Source organism: Triturus cristatus, chromosome 8 (assembly GCF_964204655.1).
Source record: "Triturus cristatus chromosome 8, aTriCri1.1, whole genome shotgun sequence".
NCBI lineage: Eukaryota > Metazoa > Chordata > Amphibia > Caudata > Salamandridae > Triturus > Triturus cristatus.
The window spans coordinates 694,978,047-694,991,393 of NC_140591.1; the positions used below are offsets into that span (position 1 = coordinate 694,978,047).

Below are 13,347 nucleotides of genomic sequence, written 5' to 3' on the forward strand. Positions count from 1 at the left end.
ACTTATGGAAAGGTAGCTCAGAGTGTTAATGTGCCTGCTGCAAAGAACATGTACCATGCAGATCACAAAGTGCACATAATGTAAATAGGTCAGTGGGCTACTGCTTTTGTCAGAGAGATCCTATTGTTACTTGCAGTTAATAAGTTAAAATCCTAACATAGAACAGTGAGCTATTAATGCAAAGGGCACCACCAGTGCTAAGGCCGTCCCTGGCCTTGAGGGCAGTCTTCCTCACTGACCTGCCTGTGCCTGAGGCTGCGAGCAAGACTCCGGCTATGCTAGCAGGCTGCACCACTACCTACCAGGCCCGGTTCTAGAGGGTGGGCCAGGCCCACCAAACATGAGCCTCCTTAGCCCTCGCAGTCGCAGTGAATCTGCCACCGATGTACAACAACAATAAAAACTGTTAACTTGTGATTTACGATCCTGCTGCAGAGCAACCATTTGTCGGTTGGTAGTTCGTAAATGCAGATAAACTGAATTTTATGGGAATAGCTCAGTGGGTTACTACCTCTGTCACAGATATCCTTGTGTTACTTGCAGTTCAGAAGTTAACATAAGACAGTGACCAATGAACTGTCATAAAAAAACTGCATACAAACTTCGCTTTTTTGTGTTGTGATGTAGTTAGAACTTCTCCATTCTTTCATTATTCTAATGTTACTAATAAGAGTTTGTTTGGGCAGTTATACATTTTTATCAGTAAAGCCAACCCTGACCACTGGAGTACTCTTTAAATCCTGACTTTGTGCTTCTCCGAGTCCCGACCAAACCCCTGTAAAATATACTGCCCACCAGAATGGATGAAGTGATTTCTACACCTTGTAATCCTCATTAGCTTATGTGACATTTCGCGTAAACTGATTTTGATTTATTGTCTCTGTATAATGTGTGCTGCTGTTATGTAAAGTACTGTGACACCTTACACTGATATGAGTAGTGCTATACAACGAATGGAATGGGTATGAGAGGGGCAACGGAGAGATAAGGGGCACTAGTGGAGGGTGGCAGTGAGGGAATACCAGGAAGAGGTCATGGGGTGGGGGGAGCTACAGAGAGATGAAGGGTGTGGGTGGCAGACAGTGAGGGAGGGTGGCAGTGAGGGAGTCAGAGGAGGAGGTCCCGGGGTGGGGGGGAACTACAGAGAGCTGAGGGGCACTAGTGGAGAGTGGGAGTGAGGGAAACCGAGGTGGAGGTCATGAGGTGGGGGAACTACAGGAGAGATGAGGGGTACTAATGGAGGGTGGCAGTGAGGGAAGCCAACGAGGATGTCATGGGGCAGGGGGAACTACAGAGCGATGAGGGGCAATAGTGGAGGGTGGCAGTGAGGGAATCTTATGAGGAGGTGGGTCACAGGCTGGAAGGGAACTACAGAGAGATGAGGGGCACTGGTGGGGGTGGCAGTGAGGGAATCCGAGGAGGAGGTCACGGGGTAGGGGGGGAACTACAGACAGATGAGGGGCGCTGGTGGAGGGAGCGGTGAGGGAATCTGAGTAGGTCATGGGGTGGGGGGCTACAGAGAAATGAGGGGCACTAGTGGAGGATGGAAGTGAGGGAATCTGAGGAGGAGGTCATGGGGTGGGGGGGCTACAGAGAAATGAGGGGCACTAGTGGAGGATGGCAGTGAGGGAATCCGATGAGGGGGTCATGGGGTGGGGGGAAACTACGGAGTGATGAGGGGTGCTGGTGAAGGTTGGCAGTGAGGGAATCTGAGGAGGAGGTCATGGGGTGTGGGAGCTACGGAGAGATGAGGGGCACTGGTGGAGGGTGGTAGTTAGGGTGTCTGAGGAGGAGGCCATGAGGGGGAGTGGCTACGGAGAGATGCTTTATTTTAGCACTATTTACAAAACTCAGGATATAAAAATCATTTAATGTTTGCACATTGTCTTGTACACTTTTTACTCTGAACCTTTGCACAATTGTTTGAAGTTAAGTGCGTTTTTAAATGTCTTTATGCTATTTTATATGAAGAATAAATTGTTTATATTTATATTCATGTTTTGTGCTCGACATTTCATTTTTTAGTGTTCTCTGTAGGAATGTCTATGTTTTATGACTGTGTATCTTGGTGCTCCTTAAGGTAATCATTTACTATGCTTTAAAAGTTAATACAATCCAATATAATATGTAATGAAAAATGTGTTGAAAAATACTTTTTTTTTTTGGCCTTTCTGTCTCCCAAATTTCTTGTGTGGGGGGGACAAGTTCAACCCCCCCAAACTCCCCCTAATAGTGGTTGCTCACTGCGCTTGCTCGTTACACACCATGTGGGGGCTGGTCTCACTTTTATTTCTCTCTGATTTACTACTCGTGCCTATTTTTGGTGCTCTCTGAAAGAATGTCTATGGGTACATATGACTGGGTGGGTAACCTGGTGCTCTTGAAGGTCATCATCTACTATTTACTGTGGTTTGAAAGTTGATACAATTGAATATGTAATGAAAAATGTGCTGTAAAATTCACCATTTTGGTCGGTTGTTTTCCAAAATTTTCTTGGGGGGAGAACCCCCCCAAACCCCCCTAGTAGCGGTCGGGCTCGCTCGCTGCGCTCGCTCGCTACGCGCTGGACGGAGGCTGGTCTGCAAAATTTGACGGGGGCTGGTCTGCCAAATTTTGCCAGGGCTGATTTCAGTTCCCAGTCCGGCCCTGGTCATTTACCACCAACTATTAGTTGGTGGTAAATAACGAATCCCCACACCCACCACACAGTCCCCCTACATCTCATTTCTGTATTCGGAATTTACCGAATCGGTAAAATTACCGATTCGGTAATTTTACCGATTCGGTAAATTACCGAATACAGAAATGAGCCCCCTACATGTCAACAGCCTAAATACCGGTCGGTAACGGTATAATTACCGAAAATCGGCCGTTACCGACTGGTATTGGGCTACGTACATGAGGCCCTTGGTGGCTTATCATTGATTTTGAGATCCACTCTTATGCTGCGTACATGCAATTGCGATCCTTCAAGAACATTGTATAGAAGTATTATGTGTAACTGAAACCTGGCTTAAACCATGTATGGAATCTTTTATAAATAAAGCAACCCCTCTTTTTTTAAATACACATGGTCGGATAGAGAACTGAATAAACACATGGAGGAGTAGCTACTATTTTTGCAAGCTCCAGATTCCGGGTGTCAGAACCCCTTTCTGAGGGCCTCGTGATAAGCAGGGGTTACTGGTTCCAACCATAGGGAATGTGGCCTTTTACTCCTGCTGTCTCTGGGCCCAACCTACCATGGGTGCTGAGGCACTTGAGTTTAGTGTCATCAGAGGTTAGGAAGTCCAGGCTTTATGAGGGGAGAGTTAGACGTATAGCATACAAAGGCATAAGCTTCGAACAGTAACAGCTATAAAATGATTGTGCAGTCAAATACTTGTTTTTATGGAAAAAAGGAGTAATGTAACCACAAAACATCGAAACAACAACAACACACTAAATAACCCCCACGGCCTCTTAAGGTCGGCGCACTAGAATTGTCCTGGGTGAAATCTTCAAGCCACTCTTTCCAGTTTAATAAGGTTGGTTATTCCCCATTCGACGATGAAGGCAACTTCCAGATGCAGCCCACGCTAGTCCTCATGTGACAAAGTCTAGGTTTGGCCCTAAGAGTCAATGTTAACATTGCTAGATGATACGTTTTTGCAAGTCCACAGCGGGCCTGACAGACTAGTACGGTCCTAACTAATCCAATGGCTGCCAGCAAGCACAGGAGGACTAAAGTGCTTCTTTGCGGGCCCGGTCTCCCGATGCTAAGGGCTTGTGAGCTTTCATGGTCTTTCCCCAATGATGCATCAGGATCAGTATAAGATGGCCGAAATCTGTGTCAGATGGCCTCTCTCAGCTCCTACGGCAATCGGCAAATATTCTCTACAGGATCCTACGCACAATCCAGGGAGATAGCCTTATCTTCACTGTGGCCTCCTCCCGGTCACACACGGATCACCGACTTCAGCTCACACACAGCGACAGACTTATCTTCATGGTGGCCAACCCTGGCATACAGGGGTCGCCAATTTTAGCATGCACGTGGGCATCTGCCCTGCCTTCACTGCGGCCAACTGCAGCCATACGGGGCAAGCCAACTTCAGCGAGCACATGGGCAGCAGCCCTAGCTTCACAATGCCCCCATCCTGTCACACGGGGGTCACTGATCTCAGCTCTCACAAAGGTGACAGCCCTAGCTTCCGCAAGGGCAGACAGACGACCTGCACTCTTGCAATGGTCCCAACCGGGTCAGATGTCTCACACTTCGCTCACTGGGATCCACTCAGCAGGATCCCTGCCTGGCCTCTCGCTCTCCAGGCACTCTCCTCCTCCTTACAGGATCCACTGGTCTTGGCAGGCAGGCAGAAGGATTGTGCTCCAGGCTCAGGGTAAGTGGTCTTGATTTCCTGAGAAATGGCTCTTCACCCAGGAAGGAGACTAGCAGACCTTGGTCCAGCAACTATAAGTCTTGGTGATCTTCTCTCCAGTTGAACTCGGCTGTAGAACAGTGCTGTTGAACAATTTGTGAGACTCATGCTCCCCCATTTATAGACCAAATCCAGACATGGATGGGATTTAGTATCTAGTCCTTTGAAATTTCTGTTGTGATTGTTGACTTCTTTAAAGGGCCCTCTTTCCTGAGTAACCGGGTATCACATCTGGCTTTCGGCTTCCACGGAAATATGCCTCATAAAGGTTCCCAGGCCTAAGCCTTCCCCTCTTTCACTATTCCACAGAACCTCAAGTCCCAGAATTCAAAGAAAAAACCTGAAATGGAGAAACACATCACACATGGACCTGGGAAACTTGACATCTAGCCTACTGACCAGTAATTCTTCATGGAATCAAAGAGACATTTGATTTGCTCAGAGGAAGCTCTCCTCTCCTTGCTCCGGTGTCTGTGTGTCCTCCCCAGCCCCCAGGAATGTCAGCGGTCCACATCACCTGTCTGGGGTTGCAGTCCAAGCCTCCTCTGTCCTTTTCAGGCCCTGTGCTTCCAAAATGGAACCCATACCAGTGCTTAATTTGTAAATTAACAAGCGCTGGGGCTGCAGATTTTGCTCAGGAGGGCACTCCAGGTTGCATCTTTGATTGGAACGGCTATCACTGCCACATGCCAGTATTAACGCTCCCCGCTAAACATCATACTCCTTTAAATGTGACCGCTTGGACAATTCTCAGCCACCCAAAGCATTAAAAATTGCCTGGAATTTGCTGTAGGAATATTTTTTTGAATGTCTTTTTCATTGTTAAACTGATGTGCTGTGTACAGAAGTAGACAGTGCCACCATGTGGTGGACTCTCATAAGTAAGTGTTGTTTTTAACAACTAAGTGCAGTGCTGAGTATCGAAAAAGACAAATGAAACACTGACCCACAGGCCTCCATGTTGTGTGCCTTGCAGAGGCACACACACATCACATCATGCATACACAAGTATCAAGTTGGCGGCCTCCCTTGGACTCTCACGCTGTAATATTAAGAAGAAATCAAGCAGAGTGTTATAAACACTTAGACAATACAAGAACTAGCTCAGTTTCAAAAGTTCACTTTCTCACAGGATTCTTACTGCTCCCTACCTGCAAAACAAATTCTTTAAATTATTAAAGAACTAATGCAGACCTCTCCAGCCATTACTCCCTCTCCCATGTTTCTGGTGAAGTGCTCGGTAACTTCTTTTTATCACTAAAGAGGGTAAACTTAGAAACACTTGGGCTTACGTACAAGCCCCATGTGCTGCCAGTACGTCTCATTTTCCCATATTAAAAGTGGCGTAAGGGACTTGTAAATAAGCCCCTCTGTCTCCTAATCTACCTATTCTGGGCATTATGGCAATGGCAATTTAACAACTATGTCAGCGCTTAAATGGTAGGAGTTTGCTCCCATTCCTAGTGATGATGTGGCATTGTGTGGTAAAAAGACTGAAGTGGACGCGGTGAGTAGTTCTGGAAACCTTTATTGTAGGCACAGATGAGACTAAAGCGCACTCTTCCAAGCAGGAGAGAACAGTAACTGCTTTGGAACAGAATGCTCATAAGCAAGTACAAGCATGGCATGAGAATGCAGGTACATTCTTAGAAACACGAGGCTGAGTAGCAAGCAAGGAATGTACTGCACATTGCTTATTGGTAAGGCTCCCAGTTTTCCGTTTTTACTGATCTTTACAGATAAATACAGACACAAAACAGTGCGTTTCCTGTCTGTATTTATTTTTTAAAGCAGAAAAATACAGAAAATTGTGTGTAAATGTCAATGTACTTATAGAGCGCACTGTCACCAGACAGCCACCTTGCGGTGTCGCCTTTTGCGGTTTCCTGGCGCTGATACTCATACCGTTGTGGAACCCCTCCTGGCTTTCCCTGTGAAGTGTCCACTCCTGGGAACCCCGAGGTTGAAGCCAAGCATCCTTAGCACTGTTGGGGCCGGTGTGGAGGCTAAGCAAGATATTGCCCAGAGTTGCAGCGTGGGGCCCGTGATTAGAATAGGCACCGAGGCGAGAATAGACAGGTCCGAGGAAATTTAGCCCGAGCCCCGCCCTGCTTCAGGGTCTGCTGCTCTAACCATTGAGCCACACTCCTCCACTGGCGAGTGACTTTCGAAGCTGTCCTTCATGAATTCCAAGCCAACATCTGAGCAGATAGATAGCATGAAAAGTTAAAAAACAGGATGAGATTTACTTAAATGTAGGCACGTGTCAACATATATTTGTATATATTGCTAATATGTACATGTGGGTGTAGTGTTCTGCTATATTGGCTGCTGAATTTGCTAAAACACAACAGGCATCAAGGTATGAGTGCATATTTTCCAGTTCAGGAAGTGTGGAAATACCCCATGTTACCATTCTATTTATTCTTAAACACAAAATAAATATGCATAAATACAAATAAGATGGCCCAAAAATACATATAGATAAATACAGGAAAAATACAAATTAAAAAAAATCCCAGAAAAAAGGAGGTCTACTTATCGACCAATGTAGATCAGGGTCTCCAATAGATCCTATTCCTATCAGGTTTTTCTCCAGACTCGTGGTTCTGGCTATGCTACAGTAGTGGGTAATGGAATCTTGGGCTGTCAAACAATTGGCTCTTTTCCTAGAATCACACGCCATCTTAGACGATTCTCTGGTTGGGTTCCATTCCATTAGAAGCACAGAACTAACCCTTGTGGCTGTTTTGGACAATCTATGGTTGTGTGCAGATGAAAACATCTCTTCTGTCCTGAAATCATTAGACCTTTCCACGGTATTCAACGCCATCGATTATTACATCTTGCTTCAACAGTTGCAGCAGATTGGTATTGGTGGGCCAATTGTTAAGTGCGTTTTGTATCTTATAATCAGTATTTCTTAGTGAATGCTAATTGACCAACAGCTGTTGATGCCAAAATAAATCAAATACAGTGATTATCTGTTCTCCCATACTTGTTTAATGTTTACTTGTCTCCTCTTGCAGCTCTGGTTCATTTCTGAACTAGAGCCGTGCACTTAAGCCAAAGACATCCACTACTTTAAAAGCTGAGTGCCCCACCCGCCATCCTTCATCCATTCAGAGCTGCCTATTGGCAGTATCCTCCTAGAGGAGCCACAAATGGCTCAAATTAAACATGGATAAAACCTAGATCCTTATTGCTGACCCTTGGGCTATTGCAGTTACAATGGCCATCTACCTGTGGCGCCTGCCCTCCTGTCTCTGTCAAAAGCCTTGGGGTGAAGAATGATGCCGCTCTTCATATGGTCGCTCAAGTTGCTTTAGTTACCTTATCTTGCACCTTCCATCTTCGGCAGCTTCAGCCAATTTTTCCCTACTTATCACCTGAGGGAAAGATGAAGTCACTCTGATATGGTGGGCTTTATACTTGAGTACTGTAACAGCCTCTATCCATCTCAATATCAAGACATCTTTGTTAGATCTGCTGCAATCAATCCAAACTCAAGGAGCTAGAATGGCAGAAGGAGCTCCAAAAAGTACTTCACCCTCTAGTATTTTGAAGACCCTTCACTGGCTCCCCATCTGTAAAAATGTTATCATTAGGGTCTTGTTAGTTGGTCATTATTCGATGTACGGATCTTCTCCATCCATTTCCCAAAGACTTGTCGACCTCTTTACGAAGAGGACTCTTAGCTCCTTGGAACGTTTTCTGTCGCAGATTCCCAGATTTCGCAAGCTCCAGCTGGACAGCCGCAGTTTATCTGTGGCTTCTTCTAAACCCTGGAACAATCTTCCATAACATCTTCAATGTTGGCCAAACCATTTGTCTTTTAAAAAGCAACTGAAGACAGATTTGTTTTGTAATTCTGCTCCTAATCAATTAGATTTTTATTATGTTTGTTGCTATATCATAAATGTCTAGTAAATCATTTGTTATGAATTACTGGACATTTATGATTTCAGTGAAATGGCATGAGCGGATGTACACGCAGTTTATATATTCAATTGAATTTCTCTTGTTCAGCAAATTGAAGTTTACTGGGGGCATACTACATATACATAAATCACATATTATCAGCAAGTAGATGGGCAGCACTGTGGAGGATTTTGTTGTAATATATGACAGATTCTTCATCTATTAATTAAATTCCTATTTTTTCCTCTAGGGGGAGAATAATTGCAATGGCTCCAATGTAAATGAAACAAAAGCACAACCCTCAGGTAAGATTATCACTTGGAAGCTGGCTATGTGGCAGTGATTCACCCAAAAAATGCCCCGAATGATTAAATGCCCCGGATGATACTAAAAACGTGTAAGCAAAGTGCAGCGAAGGTCATGTCGCCCCCCCCCTGGTGAAAAGGCCCCTTCTGAAATGGAACGCGATGTCACTGAAGTAGCTAAGTAACTTTATTTCAATTATTCTAGCATACATGCCAACATTTCGAAACAGGAAAGAAGGAGATATTGAGGATAAAATCTGGGGAATTTGTTTTCCCCATTGACTAATATTGAAATGTTGCACTTTTTATCAGGGGACAGCTCAAATAAAGGCATTTTGATCTTTAAAAATGATTATTCATCATTTATTTTACACTGTGCCCCTCGGGCACAACGGGCATGCACACCCGCTTTGTGCACCCCCGGGGCGCAATGGTATCACTGAATGAGCCGCACATGCTTGTGCATCCCCTTCAATAATATTGATAGTGCTGGCGCACATGCAGCACCGGCGCTATCATGAGAGTGCATTCCTTCATTTGCATGGGAACGTGGCACCAAGCAAATAAGGGAATCTATTTGCCTATGCGCTCATGCCATATTATAGATGTGGGTGGCGATGCAAACAGGCCCTAAGGAGATGCGCTGACAGTGTGCCAAATAAAGGGTGGCGCACTGTCAGTGGTCCTTCTAATGGCAAACCCTAATGATGGGTTTAAGGGGATACCATGAACTCCTCAGACTGCCCCTACAGACAGATGCAGTCACTCACTACACCCGTCTGCAGGGGGATATCTAAACCCTTTGTAGAGTGCAAGCGAGTTGCTACCTGCAGAGAAAAACACGGGTCAGCTTTGAAGCAGCTGCTCTGCATTTCACTGAATGCGCTGCCCTCAGGGCAGCTTGAGTTCGCAGCTGCCCTTGGGGCAGCCCATTCATTATATTAGGCTGCACTTCTTTTGTTTGCACCTTTTGAAAAGTGTTTTGTGGCACAAACAGGGAAATTGTGCCTTGTTCATAATAAGCACCTTGGAGTCTTGCACCTGAATCATGTATGATATAATAAATTCACAAGCTGTATATTATTTCAGAATTATATTTTACATACTGAGGCAAAGAACAGTTAATTTATTTTATGAGAATTAAGATGTTTAACTGTGTGCCAAGACAGGGGTTCGAAGCCAGGTCCATTGGTTCAAAGTCAGCTGTTCAGTCTGGAGATGCCACAGAATGATGTAACTTTGTGTGACATTTAGCACAGTATATCACTAAAATGCTTTTGGCAGTCTGTTTCAGTGTCAAATAGGAATTCAAATAAATGCTCAGGACTAAGAGACATGTTGTTGCCAAGCGACCTGTTGGTGTACGTGCGCTTTATAAATACTCCCTAACATAACATAACATATAGAAAGAATAGATGAAAAATCACCAACATGAAGATATACATGAAGATATACATGAAATGCATAATGTGCCACCTCTAAGTAGAGTGCTGTGCTGCAGTCTATGACTAGATGGCACCTGTGGTAATGGGGCCCGTCTTCTTTACCCCCTCAACAGAGGGGAGCTGTAGCCTGAATCATGGGTTATGTCATGTAACTCATTCTCTCCCTCTTCTTGCCTATCTGACAGGGATGTACTCATTTGTAACCTAGCCGTATTTTTACCACCATAACCAGTACTGTAATGCCCTGGAGGGTACAAAACATAGGAAAATCACCTAAAGCCATATTTAAAATAGCAAACATAAGCAGATAGCACTTTAAAATGTGTTTTAGAGGTGCCTTAATGATCCTTGGCAGATAGTTAAAGTAAACAAAGAAAGCAAAGCCATGTTAACAATAAATAAGGAAGATTTTGTATAAAGTCCTAATTCGGTATCAAGCTCAGGCCTTTGAAAAATCTTAAACAATTTGCAAATGGCTGGTATTTTTTTTTGAGAAAGGTGGCTCCTCTACTCAGGTAATAGGTAAGGCCTCAATGAAATAGTGAGAAAAATAGGACCATAGGTGCCCCCTAGGTCCCACAGCGGAGGGCCTGGGGGAGAGGGACTGTGCTAGGGGCCTCCAAAGTCATCTTCGGACTGCCTTTCCATATCAGAAAGACCGACATGGAAAGGCTGTCAGAAAATGACATCATAATCCGACGGCGGAGCCGAGGCTGGGTCTGCCGCCATTAAGGGATCATGAGCATTTCCGATGCTCCGACGAGCTCTTTCAGCAGCGGACGGTACATCCACCTGGTGACTCCGCCCGCCGCATTGTTATGCGGCAGGAGGACCTCAGGGGCAGATGTCGGGCGGGCTGCAACCGACAGTTGATCGGTTTGTGGTCCGCCCGACATCATAATCAGCCCCTTAGTCTCCAAAGAGATATCAAGACTCCACATTCCACCACCCTCCATTCACTGACCTTTGCACTTTGTTCTGCTCCCAAAGTGATGCAGGCTGAAGAGTATGGGGCACAGACACGAGGCCATTAGATCTGCTCCTCAGAGCTAATGTCAGCCAGACTGTTTATGCCCTAGCCACATCTACAGGTCTAGGACCATGTCTGCATGTATGTATATAATCTGGAATTCTGCCACTTGGGTCTAAGATGCTATGTTGAGTTCTTATGTCAGAGAGACCAGGTTGAGTGTTTAAAAAATCTGGGTAACTGTATGATAGCGTGCAAGGGGTTTGAATGCTAACTCGGGGGGAGTGGGGGGGGGGGCATTTTAAATCAGAGCCTGAAATGACAATGTTGTCTCAACTAAAGACAACACAGTAGCTTGGATTTGCTGGTGACAGAGCTTACTTCTACGGAGGATGGCATTATTAGGGGTTCATTTGTTATGTTTGTGTCATTGTTTTTACAAACATGTCTGAATCACTCAATAAGATGCACAACTGTCAGGTGGTTGATTCCATGACTGTAGTCCCCGCTGCCTATTGCTCTGTTCAGGGGACTATTCTTGTTTTTGTTTAACTGCCTGGTCACTGCTCCCATGTCATAAAATGCAGTTTAAATTCCTTGGTCGCATGAACATTCATGCTCAAGTCATGAAAGGCCAAAAGTAGTCAGAAGAAAAGAAAAACACACATAATGCAAGTTAACCAAAAGGTAGAAAGCTTGAGTCCGGGAGAAGTTTATAATGTGCTCGAGTTTTTATGTATTTACCCATTTTTTAGCAGCTTTTGTTTAGCAATTATTGGTCGATGTGTTGATCCCATGATATACTCCCTTCCTTCCCACTGGCACCATGTGATTGGTCGTATGACTTTTGAATGAATGTGGTTATTGACAAACGACCAGCACGCTGTCCAAATAGCTCCAGAGGCTAAATACCCCCCCCCCACCCCCCTCTTCACTCCCTTACATGAAGTATAAGCAGGAAATACATGACTATGTTAAAGATCTGTAGGCATAGGTGAACATACTGAAAGTTCCACCCACAATCTATATAGCATCACAGATCACACTATATGTCTGATCACAAAACTAACAGTTATTGGCGCGAGACCTGTCCTGTGCAAGTTGTCCAAGTTATATGTGTTTTTTTTGGACAGATATATCTGTGTCACATATGCAAAATGCTCAAAGCATTCCCCAGCAGGCACCAGCCAATCATTCTTTCAGCATAAACCAGAACCACTGAAATTATGCGATTTTGTAGCATTTCCCACTTAATTTTAGTTTTACTGCATTCGCACATACTCCGTCATCTGATACATAATCTGCAGTTTTTAATAAAAAATGTGGTGTTTATAGCTCAAACGGATCAAAAATCACTAAAAATGCTGGAACATATGTTGCAGCGCAGTAGAAGTCCCTGCGCAAAAGTTGATAGGTCATCTTTCAGTGCTTGTTGCTGTATTTGGTTCTTAAACGGGTTCTAATGAGGTGAAATCTTTGCCCGGACAATGTTATGTGTAAAAGTGGGGAAATATTGAAGTGTACTATCACAAAATGTGCCGCGTTGTGCCGCATAATTTACTTTTTCTTGACGCATAATTTAGTCAACCGTGTCGCACAATTTGGTCCTACCCTGCCACATAATTTCACTGAGCCTGGTATAAACTCAATGTACGGCAAATTGGGCTTCAACGGGAGAAGCTAGAATTATCAGACAGACCTTGGGTTTGCAGTTAACAAATTAACCACTGACACATATCTGCCTTGAGAAGCGAGCTTTAGCTATAGCGTGATAAATGCATGCACCTTGTCTATCCAAAATATGTACCAGGTCTGGAATGATTTGATATTTTAATTTCTTTCTTTCCTTTCAGGGGATGTCGCACCCCCGCCTCCCTGTGAGACGGGTGATAAGGCTGAAAGAACTCCCTCCAGGAGCCCTGAGTGCACACTGCTGGCAAAGAGAGAGGGTGAATCAGGGCCCGAGACACCTCAGAAACCCAGCCCTGATGGGGATAGAGCCCGGCCGACAGCCGGCGTGAAGAGAAAGCTGTTGCTCCCCGACGACTGCTGTTCATGAGGTTTCGCGCGCATTGTTCCAAAGACTGTGGGCCCGATTCACAGAACTAACTTAAGACAAAATCCTAAACTTACTACTTTTGGTATTCACAGAAGGCATTTAGTAGTAGTAAAGTTAGGATTTTGCCTTAAATCTGTCTTAAGTCTGTCTTAAGTCTGTCTTAAGTCTGTCCTGAGTTTGTCTTAAGTCTGTCCTGAGTTTGTCCTAAGATTGTCTTAAGTTTGTC

At 44.7% G+C, this 13,347-nt stretch overlaps 1 protein-coding gene across 1 annotated transcript in view; it reads left to right on the forward strand.

Annotated features, from left to right (window-relative positions):
* The window catches only part of LOC146802555 (DNA dC->dU-editing enzyme APOBEC-3C-like), a 38,226-nt gene extending 25,105 nt beyond the window's left edge, over window positions 1–13,121 (forward strand). Inside the window, exons 2-3 of the mRNA XM_085623770.1 lie at window positions 8,593–8,647; window positions 12,916–13,121. Of these exons, the coding sequence (XP_085479896.1) occupies window positions 8,593–8,647; window positions 12,916–13,121 (261 nt within the window). The remainder of the gene's footprint in view (window positions 1–8,592; window positions 8,648–12,915) is intronic.
* Window positions 13,122–13,347: the final 226 nt, after the last annotated feature.